The following is a 23,437-nucleotide window of genomic DNA, read 5'->3' on the forward strand; positions in this document are numbered from 1 at the left end:
TAATTTAATTTTTCAAAAAAACCCAACCCAAACCCAATAAAGAATTAGAATTATTGGTTAAACGGCTACTCAATCATATGCAATGAGAATAATTTCATACAACGTTCATATTATGGAAGAAAAGAAGTCATAATGAAACTTCCAATCACTTAGTATATATATTGCCATAGTACTGCTAAATCCAAACTACTGTATTTTTTGCTGTATAAGACACACCCTTTTCCTCCCTAAAAGAGGCTGATAATTAGGGTGCATCTTATACTCCGAATGTATGTTTCCTCCCCCCCCCCCAACTAGCTGCTAACGATCTTCCCAGCTCTTACCTTGTAGGCTCTTTCATAGTTTCTCACTGCAAAGAATGTTTTCCAAGCCCTAAGTCTTTGCAGGGTTTTTTCCTTTACTCTAACTTCCTCTGAGTAAGTTTCTTTTGAGCCCTAACCAGGTGCTAACGATGTTCCCAGCTCCTACCCACTTACAAGCTCCTTCATTGTTACTCTCTGCAAAGAAGAATGTTTCCCAAGCCCTAAGTCTTTCCAGGGTTTTTTCCATTGCTCTACTTGCTCAGACTGTTTCTTTCCAGGTGCTAATTATGTTCCCAGCTCTTACTGGCTTGCAAGTTCTTTCATTGTTACTCTCTCAGAATAAAATTTTTAAGCTCTTAACCAAGAGATAAAATAATGTGCTGAAGCTGACCAGACTAAGGATGCTAGCCAGATGAATACCTGGTAAGCAGAATCTTTTCCCTATTTTCCTCCCCAAAAACTAAGGTGTGTCATATATTCCGGTGCATCTTAAACTCTGAAAAATACAGTATACTCTCTGTGTCTCTCTCACACACAAACACATACAGAGAAAGAGAAAGAGGAGAATAATGTCGAACAATGGAAGAATCTGTATCCCTTCAGATTTTGTTAGATTACAAAACTCATTAGCTCTGAACTGAGTTACAAATATTACTACTGCTTTGTTTTAAAACAATAAACGTGGAAAAATCTTGGTCATGTTCATGGATGACTTGTTTTCCTTCTGATGTAAATGAATGAAACCACTGGACTTTCTAGAAAATCTGCTTTCGGTCTAACATGGAGCTGATATTCCCACTCCAAAAATTAGTTATAACAGAGAGGTGTCCACAAAAAATAGTCATGAAGGGTTAGAGGCCAACAGTCAGTCATGATAGTTAGGTCACATAGTAAACATTCCAGGCCAGAAGATCACCAGTCTGTGAAGTTCCACTTCCATGCATCATGGATGGTCTGCAACACTGGACTGGCATCATCATAAAATAATATTACTCTAATTCTGGAACAAGATTCTTCATGGTTCAACTCATTGAAGAAAATGTTCTGTTTCAAAAAACGTTTCAATAAGAGTCCTTCCTAATTAATATATGGAGTAAAATAATTTACAGTAAATTAAGAATTTCCTATGCAGCTGCATTATAAAAGGAACGGTGACTTTTGGAGAGCTGCTTTGCAAATCTTGGTAAAGTTAATTTATAAATTAGCATTAGGTTCAACATTGGCACTATTTTCTGCAAGATAAATTCCCCTGAATGATTTCTGTGAGTGTTATTACAGCTTTATTTCTTACAGAAACAAAGAAGTGTTTTGAGGAAATGAGTCTTTAGGGAACAAAGTTGCCTGTGAAAAGTAATATTTGAACATTATTGTCCTCCTGTGTTACATTTCTTGCATTGATCCTAGGACAATTACCGTATATGGGCAAGCTAAGAAAATCCCTACATATTATAAATTTTTTATTTTACAAGTGATGGAGATAATCTTAAATTATGATCAATAAGCCTGTTTCTGAAGGATTTATTTTTAAATGCCCTAAATTTCCCCCCCATTTATTTCTTTATTTTCTGACCAATTCTGAGCTCAGTGCTGAATTATGAAACTCTTTCTAGCCTCTGTTTAAAACCCTATAATTGCATCAATTGTCCCTTGCCCAGGTTTGATACCCGTTGGCTGCTTTACCTGGATGGGCATCTAATCAATAGTTTATTTTATGGGTGAGAGCAATGCTGCAGAAAATATACAAAATTTTGAACATATCACCTACGTTTTTTTAAATATTAGAGTTAAAATTATTCTTTTGACTCTTGTATGTTATAATAACACATGATTACTTCAACTCATGTCAAACATACAATATACACATAGCTATAGTGTATAATATAGTATATACACCATATAGTACATTACCATGATGTTGTTTCCTTCTGAGGTAAGCAACATTATACCAAGTACAGAAAAGGAATAAGAAATAATAATAATAATAATAATAATAATAATAATAATAATAATAATAATAATAATAATAATAAATTAAAGACATAAAATAAGAGAAAAGAAATATAATCTATGACAATACAACTCACTATACTTATATATTTCAATGTTTGCAAACTATCCTTGCTTCTACCATGTTCTTACACCAATTCATTTGTTCCTTCTTACACCAATTCATTTGTTTCTTCTCTGCTCTTTAAACCTTTCACCTGCCTGTTTTTCAGAATTGTGTTCCACTACCCACTACTATCAGATTTCTCTTCCTCTTATTACATTGAATCTTCCTTCAGACACTTGTTCTGTGATTTGATCCTTGTTCATTCTCTTTATGACATATAATGATAAAACTAATGAACCCATTCATTTTACCCTGTTCTTTCTTGATCCGCCTCATTGACTTACGGTAAGTATTCCGTGTTATACATTTAATTTGCATTTATCTTTCTCCCGACAAACCTGGTTCTTACAATAAATTGTCGGAAGCATGTTATTTTCTCTACTTTCAACATTAATTCCTTAAAACAAACCACATTCTGCTCACCATCAATCTATCAGCATTTGACTCCAATCTGGTTCTTTAGATTAGATCTACCCATGGCTGCTAATCAGTCTACCCATGGCTGCTATAACTGAGTCCATCCATTTTGCTTCTGGTCATCCTCTTTTTCTTTCCTTTCCTTCCATATTTCTCAGATTTATGGACTTCTCAAAAGAGCTGGGTCTTCTCATAATGTGTACAAAGTAACTTGAGCTGATCATTTATGATCCAAGTAAAAGCTTTTAGTGGTTTTGTTTGAAGTTCCATTTTAAAAAATTATTTTCATGTCATATATTTCATTTTTTTCATTTTCAGTAAACATTCTATCAAGATGCCAAGATTCATCTACTTGCTCTATTTTTTCTTGGCATTTATTTATTATTATTCAATCCATTCAATCCATTTTCAAATAAAGTTAATTCATATTCACAATTACATCAACCTACTTAACATTTATTACAAATAGTTTGAATTCTTGAGATGACATAATCTGCAATAAAAAATACAATGACATTTTTATTCTTTAAACACACTTCTAAGATCACCACCAAGTATTCCTTATAGAGCTTTTTTTGCTCACTGTAATCTCTTTTACTTTTTTGAATCACATAAAAAGTAATTGAAATGTATTGTGTTTTCTTTACCTCTTTTAATTAACTATTCTATCCTTTTCCATGTGTACAAATGGATAATCTTAAACTGAAAACACATATTCAGAACAGACCTTTTCCTAAGCAGACTGTCAACAAATACTGTTTTAATTCATTATTGGATTTTTAATTGGCCCAATCACTTTTTTCTGTATGTATGGTTATGTTTTCATCTAGTTATTTATGTCACCTAATATTCTAGATTCCATTCATTCAGAATGTTGCACAGTTTATTCTCCAAATTCATCTATGGCTCTCCCATTAGCATTATTACTGGAGCTTAATATGTAACAACCACCATTCTATGAGTTTCTACTTTCACACCCAGAATAGTCTAGCGGATAAATACATACCAATAAATACATACTTTCAGTGCTGTTCTTATGAATGGGTTATATTCCAATATTGTTGTTTGTTTGTAGATCTGCTTTGTTTGCAAGTCAGTGAGTGCAAAAAACTTGTGCCCTGACCCTTATGCACTCTAGCTTTCTCTTGCCCCTTATTCCAGGCCAGTTGTCCAATGGGCCATTGTGACCATTACTTGAGAAGGGTCACCGGCAAGGTAACCAGGCATCACTGCCCCATGTGACCACAGGCAGAGTTGATATTACTTGCCAAGCATATTGTGCAGAACACCATATACTTACACTTTCCTGCCTTTTTCTGACTTCCAGAATCTTCTAGGTTGGAATTGCTAACAGGTTTGTTTATACTGGCGAAGGTTCACAATTTAAAAGTTCATAAGTAATTCCATACATTTTAGCTAGTTTATTCAAATCTAAACCTTCACTTCCCAAAATGTATTCATAAATTCTACTATACTTTCATTTATTTATTTTTTTACTTTTATCACTTACATTCTTACATTCCAGTCACATATGCAATGATCATCAATGGGTACATCTACAAATGTTGGCATCAATGCTCATTATGACATTCCTCAATAGAAATCATGCAGCATTGACCTGTTCTGTCACATACTAACTTGTATACCAACAATCAAAGCCAAATTTTGCTCCAATGATGCTCACATTGTTCTTGAATCTCTAAACTTTCAAATCAACATTTATCAACAATATCCTGTTACTCAGACTCTCCCCAATAGAAAGTTCATCCCATAGCACAATTGCTTGTACTTAGATGATACCAATGAAAAAAATATTCCTATAAATTAATTTATTCATTATAAATTACATTTATAAATTAAGTTCAAATTAAAATAATTTTAATCAGGATAATTTTTTAAAAAATGTGATTCCATTTAGAATTAACAAAAAATATTTTCTTACCTCCTGATTAGCAGCTGTTAGTTCCTCTTCAAGCGTGGAGACCCTTTCTAAGGAAACCCTTAGTCGTTCCCTTACCTAGAAGAAAAATATATTATGTACCAAATTGTGTTTGATGTTTAAGTTTATAAATTCCATTATTAAAATGACAAATTACTATTTTATAATTTATTTTATAATTGAGAGAGGGAGATATTTTTATTTACTAAAATGAATTATTTGTTTAATGTTCAGACTAGGGGTTTATTCATTAACATGCTACAAGAACACAGTACATTGCTATCTTTCTAATGGTGGGTGGCTTTGGGGGGGGGGGCTGTCTCTGGTTTTGCAAAGTGAAATTAAATCCTGAAAAAATATTGGCCTCCAAAGACCATTTCCAGCAGTAATACATTATGCAAACTCTGACTATAAAGAATACATTTAATTATTATGGAAAATATTTCCTGGGACTTTGTAATATTTCAATGGTGGACTAAAATTATTTCCAATATTTTATTAGTCCTGTAATAATCTAATAGTCCTCTGCAAGACTGGCTGGGAAACTGTCATGGTTTGTTGAAAATAAAGATCATGTGACTGCAGCAATAGCCCAGCAGCAGCCAACATACCAAAACAATCACAATTTCCCCAAATTTCATTCTCCAGATTTTGGACACATTCTGTAAATTACTCCATTTGAAGTTATCTTGATTGAACAATTGGTGTCTATATTGGGCACAGTTTTGTACAGTTCAATGTAATAACAAGAGTTTTACTAGAATATAGACATGTTTTCTACAAATTAACTGTAGTTAATTGACTCATTTGGAAATACCTAGAAACTGATCCAGATTCAACACTACATGAGTGGAATCACCTTTATGAATATTGCATTTAGGGCTCAGAGCTTTGGACATTTTTTTCATATGAAGATTAATTTTATTGGTTAGGATTCCCCAGATTGGGAAGAATTTAGATTTCTGTGCATGTGGTGTATCTGCGATCTCCAATGCATATTGGAAGTGGGAAGCAAAACTTATTTTAATGCTGCAGAATGCAAAATGGAGAAATACTATCCCCCCATGACTCTTTTATAATAAATTAGAATTAAAAATTGGACCAGATTACCTCTGGAACCACATGCTACCGCAAGAATCCCAGCGACCGATAAGGTCCCACAGAGTTGGCCTTCTCCGGGTCCCGTCGAATAAACAATGTCGTTTGATGGACCCCAGGGGAAGAGCCTTCTCTGTGGCAGCCCCGGCCCTCTGGAACCAGCTCCCCCCAGAGATTAGAATTGCCCCCACCCTCCCTGTCTTTCGTAAACTACTCAAAACTCATTTATACCGCCAGGCATGGGGGAGTTGAGATATTCCTTCCCCCTAGGCCATTCCAAGTTATGCATGGTATGTTTGTGTGTATGTTTGGTTTTATAATAAGGGTTTTTAGTTGTTTTATTATTGGATTGTCACATGCTGTTTTTATCATTGTTGTTAGCCGCCCAGAGTCTATGGAGAGAGGCGGCATACAAATGCAATAAATAGATAGATAGATAGATAGATAGATAGATAGATAGATAAATAAATAAATAAATAAATATAAGGTCTTTCAACTAGATAGGTCTGCTAATCATATTAATAAAGTTAAAATCTAGTTTCCTCATTAAGCACCAGGCAATCTATAATCTGATATTTCATTTACTGCAATCATTGAAGGTACAGTACATTGCCTTCTGTAAAGCCTTCAACTCAGTGGTTCATGACAAACTACTTCTAAAACTCAAATCCTGTGGCAACTTAGAATCCCTCCATAGTTGGATAACTGCGTTCCTATCAAACAGATAACAAGTTGACAAAATAGGGACCGCCATATCTAATCCTGTTCTGGTTAAGAGCGGTGTACCACAAGGCAGCGTACTTCAACCAACACTCTTCATACTCTATACAAATGATCTTCGCAATCACGTTACAAGCAACTGTGTTCTCTTTGCGACAATGTAAAACTTTTCAACACCACAGATAACACAGCTACTCTCCAGAAAGACCTTGACTTTGTTTCTGAATGGTCAAGCATCTGGAAACTCCAAATTGCAACCAAAAAATGCTCTGTCATTTTTATTGGCAAAAAGAATCAGAACACCAAATGCAAGCTGAATAAACCAGACCTTACAGACAACCCTTATTCCATAAAAAAACCTTGGAATACTCATATCAAATGATCTAAGTGTGAAAGCCCACTGCAACAACATCACCAAAGAGGCTTCAAGAGTTATAAACCTAATCCTACGTAGCTTCTGCTCCGGTAATCTCACACTAATAACCAGAGCATACAAAACTTTCTCCAGACCAATCCTTGAATATAGCTCATCTGTCTGAAACCCATACTGCATTTCGGACGTAAACACTCTACAAAATATCCAGAGATACTTTACTAGAAGAGCCTCCACTCCTCCACTCACAACAGAATACCCTATGCAACTAGACTTACAATCATAGTTCCCTCTAAGCTGAGCAGTGAGCAATCGCTCACTTAAAAATCATCATCAACTCAGAGTTTTCCAAACCTGCCCGGAAGCCGGGAGGGAAAGAGTGAGAGGGAAGGAGAGAGAGAGAGGAAGAGAGGAAGAGAGAGAAACAGATAGAAAAAAGAGAGGAAGGAAAAGAGAAAGAAAAAGAATGGGAGTAAGGAAGAGAGAAAGAAAAACAAAATCTAGTTTGAAACTAGCTCAACTATTTAAGTGGCATTTTGATATTGATAGAGTTGCCCTATTATGAGCTCACTGTTATAGACACACAGTACAGTATTTTATTTTGAAATTCTCTGAGGCAAAACAGGGTGGGTTTTTTATTTGTTTGTTTGTTTGCTTGTTTATTTATTTATTTATTTATTATTTCTGTGCCGCCCAGTCCCGAAGGGACTGCCGCTCAGACACTATACTTTTCCGCCCACCCCCCAAAAAAATTAGAGGGAACACTGCTTACAATCCTAGAAAGCGTAGAGCTACGTCACCTTAAACACAACCTAAGCACAGCCCATAAAATCATCTGCTACAATGTCCTTCCTGTGAACGACTACTTGAGCTTCAACCACAACAACACACGAGCACACAACAGATATAAATTTAAAGTAAACTGCTTTAAACTCGACTGCAAGAAATACAACTTTATTAACTGAGTAGTTGATGCTTGAAACTCACTACCAGACTCTGCAGTATCATCACCTAACCCCCAACACTTTACCCTTAGACTATCCACTGTTGACCTCTCCTGATTCCTAAGAGGCCAGTAAGTGGCATGCACAAGTGCACCAGAGTGCCTTCTGTTCCCTGTTCTAATGTTTCTTTTTTATTAGTATCATGTATATAAATATTATTATATCTTTGTATACCACCAGTATGTACCTAAATAAATAAGCTAACAACTTGATATTCGTTATTAACTCTTTGATTTTAGATCAATGGAAGGCAGGCTCTTAATAAGTAAATTAACACAGAAGAACAAGCACTTAAAGCAATATTTAATAAAGTCAAATTTAGTTTAGGGTGACATAATCTTTCTCAGATTAGCCTACATAATAGGATTGTTGTCAGAGAAATACAATGAATGCACATCCTTATGTTTGCAATATTAAGATGCTGGAGAAAAAAGTTTGGATTTTAATAATAATAATAATAATAATTTATTAGATTTGTATGCCGTCCCTCTCCGAAGACTCGGGGCGGCTCATAACAACGATAAAAACAATATTATACTGGCACAAATCTAATATTTTAAAAAACCTAAAAACCCTATCATAATTAAAAACCAAACAGCACATACATACCAAACATAAATTATAATAAGCCTGTGGGAAAGGTGTCTCAAATCCCCCATGCCTGGCAGTATAGGTGGGTCTTAAGTAGTTTACGGAAGACAAGGAGGGCGGGAGCAGTTCTAATCTCTGGGGGGAGTTGATTCCAGAGGGCTGGGGCCGCCACAGAGAAGGCTCTTCCCCTGGGGCCTGCCAGACGACATTGTTTAGTTGACGGGACCCGGAGAAGGCCAACTCTGTGGGACCTTATCGGCCGCTGGGATTCGTGCGGTAGCAGGCGGTTCTGGAGGTACTTTGGTCCAATGCCATGTAGGGCTTTAAAGGTCATGACCAACACTTTGAATTGTGACCGGAAACTGATCGGCAGCCAATGCAGGCCACGGAGTGTTGTAGATACGTGGGCGAATCTAGGAAGTCCCACGATGGCTCTCGCGGCCGCGTTCTGCACGATCTGGAGTTTCCGAACACTTTTCAAAAGTAGCCCCATGTAGAGAGCGTTGCAGTAATCAAACCTCAAGGTGATAAGGGCATGAGTGAAGGTGAGCAATGACTCCCTGTCCAAATAGGGCCGCAATTGGTGCACCAGGCGAACCTGGGCAAACGCCCCCCTCGCCACAGCTGAAAGATGATGTTCCAATGTCAGCTGTGGATCGAGGAGGACGCCCAAGTTGCGCACCCTCTCTGGGGGGGTCAATAGTTTCCCCCCCCCAGGGTAATGGACGGACAGATGGAATTGTCCTTGGGAGGCAATACCAACAGCCACCCCGTCTTGTCTGGGTTGAGTTTGAGTTTGTTGACACCCATCCAGTCCCCAACAGCCTCCAGGCACTGGCACATCACTTCCATTGCTTCGTTGACTGGACATGGGGTGGAGATGTACAACTGGGTATCATCTCACATATTGATGATACCTCACCCCATGCCCTTGGATGATCTCACCCAGCGGTTTCATGTAGATATTAAATAGCAGGGGGGAGAGGACCAACCCCTGAGGCATCCCACAAGGGAGAAACCTAGAGGTCGACCTCTGACCCCCCACTAACACCGACTGCGACCGACCGGAGAGGTAGGAGGAGAACCACTGGAGAACAGTGCCTCCCACTCCCAGGCCCTCCAGTCGGCGCAGAAGGATACCATGGTTGATGGTATGGAAAGCCGCTGAGAGGTCAAGAAGCACTAGGACAGAGGACAAGCCCCTGTCCTGGGCCCGCCAGAGATCATCCATCAACGCGACCAAAGCAGTTTCCGTGCTGTAACTGGGCCTGAAACCCAACTGTTGAGGCCCTAGATAATCGGTTTCTTCCAAGGACCGCTGGAGTGGGAGCGCCACCACCTTCTCAACAACCTTCCCCATAAAGGGAAGGTTGGAGACTGGATGGTAGTTATTAAGCACAGCAGGGTCCATGGAAGGCTTCTTGAGGAGGGGGCGCACAAGTGCCTCCTTATAAGGGGCCGGGAAGGACCCCCTCCCCAAGGAGGCGGTGACAATCTCCTGGACCCAGCTCCGTGTCACCTCTCGACTGGCTGAAACCAACTAAGAGGGACACGGATCCAGTAAACAGGTGGCAGAACTCACAGCTACAATGGCCTTGTCCACTTCATCAAGTGTCACCAAGTCAAACTCCTCCCAGACAGATGGACAAAGACGTTTAGCCCCAGTCGCCTCGACTGACTCATTGTCAACCGATACTGCTATGCAATTGGAGTCGGGTTCCGCTCGGATCCAAGCGACTTTATCAGCGAAAAACGAGTTAAATTCCTTGGCACTGCCCTGCAAGGGTTCCCCAACTCCCCCCTGATTTAGAAGGGAGCGGGTCACCCTAAACAGAGCAGCCGAGCGAGATTCCGCTGATGCAATCAAGGCGGCATGGTACGCGCATCTTGCCACCTTGAGCACCACTTTGTAAGTCTTAATAAAAGCTCTTACAAGTGTTTGATCGGATTCAGACTTACTCTTCCTCCATCGCTCCTCCATTCTGTTCATTATTATCATGAAAATAAAAATGTTTTAAACATCTGAAATGTTGGAAAGTATGGACCTATTCTATTCTATTCTACTCCACTCCATTCGATTCTATCCTATCCTATTCTTTCAAAAATTTGGGGAGAAAAATACACAATTCTCTGATAATCTGGAACGACTCTACCCTTGTATGTTGGTGAAATCTGATATCTGCTCTGGGAATTAATAAATGAGCTTCAAAAATCATAAAATATAGCAATAGTTCAATGTATGCTCTTTGAGACAGGAAAAAAGAAAGAAAAGAAATGAGGAATATACAAGTCCTCAATAAAGGTAGTTCTTCTGAATGGTCAGGCACTGAGTTCACTGAAGGACACATCACATCCATTCAATATAAAGTCAGGATCAGCACAACATTTTGGCATATAGTTTTCTGTTGCTATTTAAAAAACAACAACAACAAAAAAGACGAGATGGGGAATAATATCCTGAAATGATAATCATCACATACTGTATGTCAACAAGATGAGGAACAAATCTTCAGTCTAGGAGAAGCAAAGAGAGAATATGCAAAGTAAGCAAGCATTTTTCCCCATACTGTACCTTTTCATCTAAAGCCTTATGATGCTCAAACAAAGATTTCAATGCTTTCAGAACTTCAACTTCACTGGAAACTCCCGAGGGAGACTGTGCTTGGCGTTTCACCACTGTCATTCTCAGTGACCTTTCATGTCTTGAAACAAGGCACTCCAAATGTTCCAGTAACAGCTGTTTCAACATGAAAAAGGTAACTCATTAGTACCTAAAGTTCAGTGCCACTGTATTCCTAAAGCCTAAAACAAAATCATAACAAAAGTGGCAAGTTTTCTAATATTGGAAATCTTATAACACTTTCCCCCACAGTTTTTGTGTAGACAAGATAGCAGTAAATAAACTGTACATAATAATTACCAAAGTCTTGGAATAAACTGCTTCATTTTCATCTGCTATTTATTTGTTCATTAGTGAGAACGAAGGAAAAACTTCCTAATGGTGAGAACAATCAATCAATGGAATAGCTCGCCTTCAGAAGCTGTGGGTGCTCCATCACCCACATTTTTAGTATTTTCTGCTATGAACAGTTGGATTTCCTAAGAAGTATCTGGGAACACTCATCATTTCATGAGTTCAAAATGTTTCATAATCAATGATCACTAAAAGGTTGCATGACATCAGTAGATTAACAGTCACAATTTTCTCAGTCACTGTTCAGGTGTCAGCTATTCAATTTCATATGTGGGTCAAAAACTAGACTGAGCAATTTATGGGCAACTATTAAAAGCCAGGTGTTCTTTAAATTGTTCAGTAAAATCTATTTTAAAAATCGCTCAAAAATATACACCTGAAAATAGAATTAATCTCAAAAATATTAAAATCTGAATTTTCAAAAACAGTACAAAAAATGCAATGCCATTAACTTAGAATATGATGTTTGCTCTGACAAAATCTGTACTGTTAAAGCAGTAAGTAATTTTCTACTCACTCTTGTATTATTCCTTTCAGCTTTCAATTCTGAAATTTCTTCTTCTTTTTCCAGTAGTTGTTCCCTGCATGCATTTAGTTCTTTTGTAAGTGCAGCAAATTCCTGCAATTTAAAAAATACGCATTATTTTTTTAAAAAAATCAGAAACATTTTTCAATTTCTCATTAGAATGATAGATTAAATATAATGAAATGCTTTTGAAATCTTTCTTTAGATTAAAAAAATTCAAACAGCTTTAAATATCATTTTGTTAGAGACTTTACTGTAACTATTTCTTAACTTTTCCCAAACAGTAAAAGGTAAAGGACCAGGCAAACCTCCACATAGCTGTTATTCTGTTAAATCATTCATGAATTTTATTCTCAAATTTATAAATATGGTTACTGGCTTCAAAACTTTTCTGAGCAATGTCATAGTTTCAGCTAATGATTACCAAAGGGAAAAATCTAAAAAGAATCCACAGATGGATTACAGCATTCCTGTCAAACAGACAACAAGTGGTCAAAATAGGAAGCACCATATCCACCCCCGTCCCAGTTAAAAGCGGTGTTCCCCAAGGTAGTGTACTGGGACCAACGCTCTTCATTCTCTACATCAATGACCTTTGCGATTACATCACAAGCAACTGTGTCCTCTTCGCCGATGATGTAAAGGTCTTCAACACCACCGATAACACAACTACTCTCCAAAAAGACCTTGACGCTGTTTCTGTGTGGTCTAACACATGGCAACTCCAAATCTCAACTAGCAAATGCTCTGTCCTACACATTGGGAAGAAGAATCTGAACACCAAATACGAACTGAATAATCAAATTATCACAGATAATCCCCACTCGGTTAAAGACCTTGGTATACTAATAACAAAAGATTTAAGTGCCAAAGCCCACTGCAACAATATAGCCAAGAAGGCTTCAAGAGTTGTAAACCTAATCCTACGTAGCTTCTGCTCTGGCAATCTCACCCTACTTACTAGAGCTTACAAAACTTTTGCCAGACCCATCCTTGAATACAGCTCATCTGTTTGGAACCCATATCGTATCTCAGACATTAACACCCTTGAAAATGTTCAAAGATACTTCACCAGAAGAGCCCTTCACTCCTCCACTCGAAATAGAATACCCTATGAGACTAGACTTTCAATCCTGGGCCTAGAAAGTTTAGAACTAAGACGCCTTAAACAAGATCTAAGTATTACCCACAAGATCATATGCTGCAACGTCCTGCCTGTCGGCGACTACTTCAGCTTCAACCACAACAACACAAGAGCACACAACAGATTTAAACTTAATATTAACCGCTCCAAACTTGACTGTAAAAAATATGACTTCAGTAACAGAGTTGTCGAAGCGTGGAACTCATTACCGGACTCCATAGTGTCATCCCCAAACCCCCAACACTTTACCCTTAGATTATCTACGGTTGACCTATCCAGATTCCTAAGAGGTCAGTAAGGGGCGAGTACAAGTGCACTAGAGTGCCTTCTGTCCCCTGTCCTATTACTCTCCTATATATCCTATATCTCTTCTTCTATTCTTTCGTGATACTGTATACTCTATTCCTATATATATGTATATGTATGTGTATATATATATATATATATATGTATATGTATGTATATATATATATATATATATGTGTGTGTGTGTGTGTATGTGTATGTGTGTATGTGTGTATGTGTATGTGTATATGTATGTGTATGTGTATATGTATGTATGTATGTGTATGTATATATATATATATATATATATATATATATATATATATATATATTCTGTTACTATATTCTATATATTCTATATATTCTATTCCTATATATTCTATTCCTATATCTTCTTTTCTATTCTTTCTTAGATATATTTTACTATGAGTATCTCCTCTATAACCTTCATCATGTATTTTACTATGTGTATATTGATATATACTCACTAAAACCCTCATTGTGTATTGGACAAAATAAATAAATAAATAAATAATTAATTAATTAATTAATTAATTAATTAATTGAGAATTTATTAAATAGTGTACCATGGTGTATGATTGGTATGGTTCAGATTTAATCCTAGTAAATGAGAAAGTTAGTGACTATATTTGTGGTTTTCAAGTGGTCATCCATGCATGTGTGCAGTCATACACACACACACACACACACACACATACATACATTCTACATGTGCATAATAGTTCTATCAGAAATTTGCTATAAAATAGATGATTTGGGGTAAGAAACAGACCTACATAACATATTCACAAAGAAAAGCTGTTCTGTCCGCTGTAATTTGAATACTGACCGCTGATTGGGTAACAGCGCGGGCGCCAATTTCAAATGACTGTCAAGCCATGACTCCACTGCTGAACTGGAGATATAAAAGGCACCAGTTTATTTAGCACAAGTCTGAATGTGAATAGTTGTTGGCGTTTCAGCTTGTACCATTAAACCTGATTACAGCCACAACATGTCCAGCTCTGCTTACCCGATCTAAAAAAAATCCTACCACTTACTCATAGCTCACCAGCTATTATAAATATTTTGGAACAAGAAATATCACCGGCATAGATATATAAAGATGGGCAAGAAGGTGGATTGTATTAATGCACAAACAGTACATTACAACTCAAACAGTGATACTTTTAGATGAACTTTTTTTTCTTTTTCATGGTTGTCTCTGTACATCACAAAGCTGATTGAGTAGCAAGTACATCTGATGATGGTGGCAGTTGTCTTCTGGGAGACGGTAATGCACTATTAAAGTGAGAATTTATTCTGGCCCTGACTGTAAATATGGCAATACTAGAAACAATTTAAAAGGTTTGAACTAAGAAGATAATAATAACATTAACACAGGCACCCTAGATGAAGATAGGATGAGCTAAGATAGACCCAGGGGGCACTATATACATTGAAAGGTAAAATGTAAAATTGGTAAGAAGCATTATCTGGAGCAGAGGTACAAAAGTACCCATCTTAGAGATCTTAGAGAACCAAAGCAATTTCTTTTCTGTAGCAGAAGCCCTGTAACGTTACCATACTTAACTACCAGAACAACATTAAGTTGCCCAAACGGCAACATTTCCAAGATTAAGATTAAATTTAGTTTTATTTCACCATCAGGCTTTAGAACAGTGAAATAACAAAGGTGAACATGTTGGAGTGGAACCAGTTTAATTGTGCCTTTGAGCAAGAGAGCTTCAGACTTTTATAACAACAATTGCACTAAATGGGAAATACAATACACTATAAATGCAATGTAGTCAACAAAGGATACAGAACTGTACTGCTTGTCTAATAGGTAGCATTGTCAGCACCCAATAATTGATGGTTAGAATTTCCTCCTGCACTGAGAAAATGAGCCATCTTTGCATGGATATGGAAATAAAATATATGAAATTTCCAAATTCTCATTATCACTCTAAGGTCTAATTTTCAGGATGATTGGCATATTGACTGATTAGTTACACATGTTTTTGTCAGGATAGTCAAGCCCAGATTATACTTTCAAATTCTATCTTACTATAGCAGGGATTCCTGAAGAGAAGGTTTGAAAACATTCCCTGCAGGCAATAATCATATCACTAAGAGCGTGTAATTGCTGTAAATGGTGCTTTGGTGGCTTTGAGATACTACGGGAGACCTTCTCTTACCCATTAAAAAAAGTACAAATGGTAGGGGAATTTTGATGAACAGTGGAAATTATATACCTTGATAAGGAGCATGATATGGTGGACATGATGAGGGTAATACAGGTAGTCCTCAATTTACAACCATTTATTAGTGACATTTTGAATTTATAATGGCACTGAAATAAGTGTCTCATGACTGTTTTTCACACATATGACTATTGCAGGGCCCCATGATCATGTGACCAAAATGTGGATGCTTGGCAACTGGCATGTGCTTAAGGTGGTTGCAGTATCCTGGGGTGATGTGATCACCTTTGCAAATGTATAACAAGCAAAGTCAATGGGGAAGCCAGATTTATTTAACAACCATGTTACTAACTTAATAACTCCAGAGATTTATTTAAGAACTGTAGCAAGAATGGTCATAAAATGGGGCAAAATTCACTTAACAACTGTCTTGCTTAGCAATGGAAATGTTGGACGATAGTGGTCATAACTAAAGGACTATCTAACAATATAAAGTTTACAGTAACACTGAAATACTCATGAAGTGGTGGAAGGAGCAATAGCCATGTCATATGCCAATCTTGATCTTATCTGACGCAAATATTCTTGTTATTGATAAAAAGATCTACCTAATCTCAGCCACAAAAACTCACCATTAGAAAGAAAATTAGAGTGTTTTTATGTAATGTAATATACTAGAGATATATTGGTTCTAAATTTTAACTTGTTCAGTTGCTTGAGATCTAATAATCCATTCCATTATCTCAATAATTTCCTAAAGAGAAACTTTATGAGAATTGAAAAAAGAGCAGAAAAAACAAAGAAAAGAAGAAACATTTCTTTTTATTTAGGAAGCTCCTAAAAAGTGTAAGAGATCTGTCTTTCATGTATTCCACAATTTATTTTGGCTTCCTTCGATAAGATGAAAGGAGTGTTACTGAATTCCTCAGAATTAGAAATATTTACCAGCCTTCTGGAACCCTGGCAGATCCAATTAAACCAAAGGGAACTTGGGGTTTTTTTGTATTTATTTCAATTGAGTTAGGCACAATTGCTCTACAAGAGGACTGAAACAGAAATAAGATCAGAGCATATTTTGATAGATCCAGACATCTAGCAGCCCTAAAACATCACTTCTGGATAGATCTATAAATATTTAGATTGATGTTTTTCTTTCAGAGCTTATTTTATAAAACTTTGACAGGGGATATCTATATGTTCAAACACAGCAAACACAAATGCATTTCAATAGGAAGCAATGTGTATTTTACAGACTTATCTGGGACAAAACCAATGATCCTTGATGTTGGCAGCAAAGCCATAGGCTAAAATAAAATAACTCTGCAGATAGTATGCACAGAATCACACAACATAAACAAAGAATGAAGAACATGAACTTCTTGCATTTCTCAACTTAAATTACCACTGTTGCATTGCAAAGCAAAGCAGATTATAGAAAGGTATTTATTCTTAGTGAGATGTCTTTCCAATAATTTGACACACAAAGGTCATTCCATAAAATGATTTTGGCAATTAATTTTAGTGTATTACATAACAAACCCCTCCCCCCCCGCTAAATAGTTATAAATATATGCAATTAAAACAGCTCAGTAGTTCTGTGTTTCTTGAGCTATGAATTTTAAAAGCACAGAATAGTATACAATATTATTTTCAATGTCCCCTCTCAGTCTCATATGCATCACAGTTGGTTTCTTTGATCTCTGTGCTGGCAGTGAGATCTTGGAGCCCCAACCTGTTTTCTCAAGACTCAACCTGTCAGCTGTCTGAAGATTGAGAAACAGACAGTGCCAACACCATCCCGGTTACCTAGAAGAATTTTTGGAGCAGAAAACTAGCATCTGTTTTAGGATTGCCATTTCTCCCTTATAATCCTGAACTTAATCTCAATAGAAGGAAGGGCGAAGTTACAGACAAGATTGCACTTCCTATCTATGGCCATAGGATAAGGCAGTGATGGCGAACCTATGCCAAGCGTGTACAAGTGGCACGTGGAGCCATATCAGAGGGCATGCGAGGTGTTGCCTTATGTCAGCTCCAGTGCGCATGTGCGCACAGGCCAGCTGATTTTAGGCCTTGAGGAAGGCTTATTTCACCCTCTTGAGGCTTCAGGGAAGCTTCCCTGAAGTCCCGGAGTGCGAAAAGTGGCCCAAAGGGCAAACCGGAAGTTCGGAAAAATGGACTTCAAGTTTGCCTGTTGTGCTGTTTTTCACACTCCAGGACTTCAGGAAGCTCCCATAAAGCCTCCAAATGCGAAAAACAGCACAACAGGCAAAATTAAAGTCTATTTTTCTGAACTTCCAGTTTGCCCATTGGCCATTGGCTGGTTTTTTCACTGTCCCAGGCTTCAGTGAGGCCTGTGAGCATGCATGGGCGTGGAGTGGAGGTTGTGTGCATGAGCAGAGGATAGTGTGTGTGGGGGATGTGCATGAATGGGGGAGGGAATGGCTAGCACATGCACATGACCTCTTTTGGCACACAATGGACCGTTGTACCTACCTGAACGGTCTTCTCGCTGCACTGGAAGGAGAGTCCAACATGGGTAGTTAACCAATCTTATTGGTAGAGACTGAGTTAATTATTTACATATTAATTAGGTACCGCCCCCTTGTATCCCCCATGAGCTCAGTTTTAAAAACGAAGACAATGTAAGAGGATAACCAATTTTTATTGTCAACTATCCAACGAAACAATGTCTTCCCAACTCCGGCGTCCCTGAACTTAAACAGTGCCGGGTGGGTTTGGACTCTCCTTCCAGTGCAGCGAGAAGACCGTTCAGGTAGGTACAACGGTCCTTCTCCACTGCAGCTGGAAGGAGAGTCCAACATGGGATATGCCAAAGATTAAGGCCCATGGGAGGGAGAAGGTCTTGTCAGGGACGTCGTGGAGGCACAAACTCGTTGCAAAACACGCCTTCCAAACGCTGCGTCCGCTGAAGCAAACGAATCCAACTTATAATGTTTAACAAATGTGGAAGGAGCCGCCCAGGTCGCGGCCTTACAGATATCCTCTATGGATGCTTGCGTGGCCCAGGCAGCTGATGTGGCCGCGCTACGTGTTGAATGACCCGTCAGTCCTGATGGTGGGGTCTGGTCCCTAGCCTTGTAAGCTTCCAAGATACACTCCTTGAGCCATCGACTAATGGATTTAGAAGACAGGCCTAAACCCATCCTATGTGTCGAAAATGATATGAACAACTGTTCAGATTTCCTGAACGTTGCTGTACGTCTGATGTAGATTTTCAGAGCTCGTCTGACGTCAATTTTGTGCCATCACAATTCAGATGGATGATCTCCATGAGTACAAAAGTCAGGTAGTATCAATTCTTGTTTTCTATGAAACACAGAATTCACCTTTGGTATGAAGGTGGGATCCAATCTTAGCACAACTCTGTCTGGATAAAATATACAGAGGTCTGATCTGACTGATAAGGCCGCTATTTCAGACACTCTACGTGCCGACGTGATTGCGACCAGGAAGGCCGTTTTAATAGATAATAGTCGTAGGGAAATGGACCTCAAAGGCTCAAACGGTGGTTTTGTCAATGCTTTGAGTACCAGTGTGAGATCCCATGACGGGAACCTCCGGACTGGCGGGCTGTGTTTGTTTGTAGCTCCTCGTAGAAAGTCCCTCACCCACGGGTGGAAGGCCAAGGAGCGTGCCTCTGGAACTTGTATCATAGTGGCAAGGGCTGCCACCTGTCTTTTTAGGGTGTTAGGGGCTAACCCCCGGTCTATCCCATTCTGCAGAAATTCCAACACCGGAATTACCGATGTCTCCTTCGGATTCAGATGACGTTGTTCACAAAACTTACAGAACGCTTGCCAGGTTGCCTGGTAGATTCTTGATGTCGACGGACGTCGTGCTGCCTGCATTGTATCAATGACCTTCTCTGGTAACATTTGTTGCCTCAGCCTGCTCCTCTCAAGTGCCACACGGTTAGATGTAGCCACTGGGGATCCGGGTGTTGCAGGTTCCCCTGACAGGGCGATGATCCGGTCCGGAATCCTCCACGGTGGTGACACCGATAGTGCCACCAGGTCGGAAAACCATGGACGTCGAGGCCAATGAGGCGCCACCAATAGCACCTCCGCTCTCTCTGCTAGGATCTTCTCCACCACCCTGGGAATGAGACTGGTGGGGGGAAAGGCATACATCAGACCGGGCGGCCAAGGAGAAAGAAGGGCGTTGGTCCCTTCCGCCCTTGGATCCGGAAAACGCGTGTAAAACCTGGACAGTTGAGCATTCTGCTGACTGGCAAACAGATCCACTGAGGGAGTGCCGAATCTTTGGGTCATCTGCTGGAAGATGGCGGGATCCAAGCTCCATTCCGATGGATCCAGAATGGTCCTGCTCAGCCAGTCCACCTGAGTATTGCTGACGCCGGCAATATGCTCGGCCGTCAAGGATGCCAAGTGGATCTCGGCCCAATCGAAAAGATGGTTGGCTTCCTCCATGAGGCGCTGTGACCTCGTGCCCCCCTGATGATTGAGATGGGCCCTGGTTGCAACATTGTCTGTCAGGACCTGCACGTGTCTGTCCTGCACTAGCGGGGTAAACGCTTGGAGGGCCAAAAACACCGCCCTCAATTCGAGGAAATTGATGTTGACTGGCTCCAAGTCCTTGTCTGACCAGAGGCCTTGGGCCATGTGATGTCCAATGTGTGCGCCCCATCCTAAAAGACTGGCGTCGGTCGTGAGTGTTACTGGACTTTGGAGCCGAAATGGGGAGCCTTTGCTTAAGGCTAGCGAAGTCCACCAGCGCAAGGACTCTCTGACTGCCCGCGGGACACGAACCTTTGTGTTGCAATGGCTCCTCCTGGTTCTCTGAGCTGGGAGCAAGAACCACTGTAGATCCCGGATGTGATGTCTTGCCCAGGGAACGATGCCTATGGCTGACACCAATGTCCCCAGGATTTTGGATAGCAATGCCAGGGGAACTCTCCTGTTGTGCTGAATGCTGGAGATCAGTTGCCGAATGGTACGTTGCCTTTCTGGAGAAAGAGATACCGTGTTTGATAAGGTATCTATGACTGCTCCGAGATGAAGCAACCTGGTGGTGGGAGACAGGTGACTTTTCTCCATATTGATCGTGAAACCGTGAGACTCCAGTGTCTGCATAGTCCTGGCCAAGTCGTTCCTGGCTCCCGATGGCGACCTGGACAAAACGATTATGTCGTCCAGGTAAGCCATCAGTCGGACTGACCTCTGTCGCAGATCTGCCGTCAAAATGTCCAACAGTTTGGTGAAGGTTCGAGGGGCCGAGGAGAGGCCGAATGGCATGGCCCTGTACTGAAAATGCTTCCCCTCGGTGCAGAAGCGAAGGAACCGGCGATGACTGGGATGTATGGGCACGTGGAGGTACGCCTCCTTGAGGTCTATTGAGGTTAATAGATCGTGGGAGCGTATGGAAGATATGATTGTCTGCAAGGAGTGCATTCGAAACCTCCTGTACTTTATGAAAACATTCAGTTGTTTCAAGTTTAATATGAGCCGGCAGCCTCCTGAGGCCTTGGGTACTATAAAGATCACGGAATAGAACCCCTTGCCCTCTTCCTGTCGGGGTACCGGCTCGATAGCGTGAATGTCCAATAAATGCTTTATCTCCTCTCGGAGTTGTAGTCTCTTTTGTGAGTCCCGTATTACGGGACAATGAAGGAAACGAGGTGGAGGAGACTGGACAAACTCCAGTCGAAGTCCATGTGAAACGGTGGCTAAGGCCCATTTGTCGGATGATGTGTGATGCCAGGAGAGACTGTAATGTTGGAGTTTCCCTCCTATCGGCATCCCGGCTGAGTCACTTGGAGCGACGAAAGCCTCTCTGGTTACCTCCTCGAAAGGGCCGTCTCGATTGTTGGTAACCTCGGGGTCTGTCATGGAAAGATCCCCGGTCAGAACGAAAGGCCGGTTGGTTGTATTGGCTGTATTGACCCTGAGCAAAAGGTCGTTGGGCCTGACCCGTACCTGTATTGGCTTCCCATCGGGGGTTCTGGCGCCTTGCGTATGGGGCGGACCTGCGGTCCTGTCTCCTATTGGCCCTGGGGAGCACTTTCTTTTTGTCCCTGTCCTCAATGAGGACCTTCTCCAAACTCTCCCCGAAGAGCATGGATCCCTGGAATGGACTTGAGGCCAGCCGCCACTTAGATTTTAAGTCCGCTGGCCAATTTCTTAGCCAGAGAAGTCGTCGGGACGACATAGTGGTTGCCATGCTCCTAGCCGAGAACTTCGCCGCATGGAGGGTGGCATCTGCCGAGAATTCCGCTGCCGCTCGCAGCTTGCTCAGGTCCTGCCGGAGACGTCCGTCCTCTGGCCCAAGCCTGGCCTGCATTTCCTGCAACCACATAATGGATGCCCTATTGATGAACGATGCTGCGGCAGCCGCTCTGAATCCCCAGCCCGACACCTGATGCGCCTTCCTCAATAATATCTCCGCCTTCCTATCTTCTGGCCTCAGGCTGTCGCCAGTCTCTGAGGGCACCAGCGCACTGGAAACCAGAGTCACTACTGGCTGGTCAATTGGCGGAAACTCTAGGAGTTTTTCGACCTCCTCGTCAAAGGTGTAAAACTTCCGTTCAATGTTCGAAGGCCCCTGCGCGGCTGCTGGGTGCTGCCAAGGGCGCTTAACTCCCTCTACAAATATGTGGGAGGCTGGGAAGTGTTCAGTCTCGGGCTGAGCTTCTTTAAGAAGTGCCTCAGAAGTCTTTGTCGTGTCAGTAGGGTCAGTTGTCTTAGGAGCGGCTGCAAGGTTCATCACCTGCTTGGCTTTACAAAGCAAGGTCCTGAATAGTGCCGGTTTAAACAGTCCTACCGTTGGTGGCGGATCTGGCACTGTCTCGTCCTCTGACCAATCATATTCTCTGTCACTTTCCTCAAACTGTGGTTCCTCCATTAGCGACCCCACGCCAGAAGGGGGCGGTACAGTCCAAGGATTCCTTTCTGGAGCCTGTTGTGGGGGCCTAACGCTTTGTTGCGCCCCCGTAGCAATGCCCTGTGAGTAAACGTTGGCGATGATTTCCTGAAGGTCAGGTGTCATCTGTTGCCAAGAGCCAGAGGGACCTCTTAAGCCTGCTGCCGTGGGTGTAAACGTAGCTGAAGGCCCCTGTAGGCTTCTGACCGAGTGTCCTGCAGACCCCGGTCTGTTCCACGAAGTGCCAGGTGATGGCATGGCCTGAGGTATAGGTACAAATTGTCTATCAGGCGACCAGTCCCCTGTTAGCATGGCCCCAGTGGTCCCCAGGGGAGATTGGGAGGTCAGCTGTTCAGGGGTCATTTGCTGCCGCTGTGTAAGGGGCAGTCCGGAAGGAGAGGGCTGCAGGGCCGCTTCCAGTTTTTTTTCAAGGGCCTTAATGCGCTTCTCTGCTTCCTTCAAGGAGGAACTGGAAGATTGGGAGGCTTTAGACTTATCCTTTGCCTTCCCTTTGCCCTTATCCTTGGCAGCTGGGGAACTGCTTTTGTCAGTCCCTGCCTTCTCTTCCATTGTACTCACAGTTAGTTAATATTTGGCTCCACGCTCTTGCAAGTCACAGTAAAAATGGCGCCTCGGCACTTTAGCCTCTTGCGCATGCGCACTGGGGTCTCTTAGCCCACTCTCGCGCCTTTGCCGCCAGAATTGCCGGTTTCCGCGCCGAATTGGCCAAGATGGCGGCACCCGTGCCTTTCGCGGTCTTTTCGGGCTCGCCGCTCCGCGCCCTGCCACCAATGGCGGTCCCCGCCAGGGTGGTCGCCCTGGCTCTCGCCTCCGCTGTCCT

At 40.9% G+C, this 23,437-nt stretch overlaps 1 protein-coding gene across 1 annotated transcript in view; it reads right to left on the reverse strand.

Moving 5' to 3' along the window:
- PPFIA2 (PTPRF interacting protein alpha 2) overlaps window positions 1-23,437 on the reverse strand; it is a 241,848-nt gene that overhangs the window by 88,370 nt on the left and 130,041 nt on the right. The window contains exons 4-6 of the mRNA XM_070755768.1: window positions 12,049-12,150; window positions 11,130-11,294; window positions 4,775-4,849 (exon numbers count right to left, since the gene is read on the reverse strand). Coding sequence (XP_070611869.1) covers window positions 4,775-4,849; window positions 11,130-11,294; window positions 12,049-12,150 — 342 coding nt within the window. The remainder of the gene's footprint in view (window positions 1-4,774; window positions 4,850-11,129; window positions 11,295-12,048; window positions 12,151-23,437) is intronic.

Source organism: Erythrolamprus reginae, chromosome 6, assembly GCF_031021105.1.
Source record: "Erythrolamprus reginae isolate rEryReg1 chromosome 6, rEryReg1.hap1, whole genome shotgun sequence".
In the NCBI taxonomy this organism is placed as follows: domain Eukaryota; kingdom Metazoa; phylum Chordata; class Lepidosauria; order Squamata; family Dipsadidae; genus Erythrolamprus; species Erythrolamprus reginae.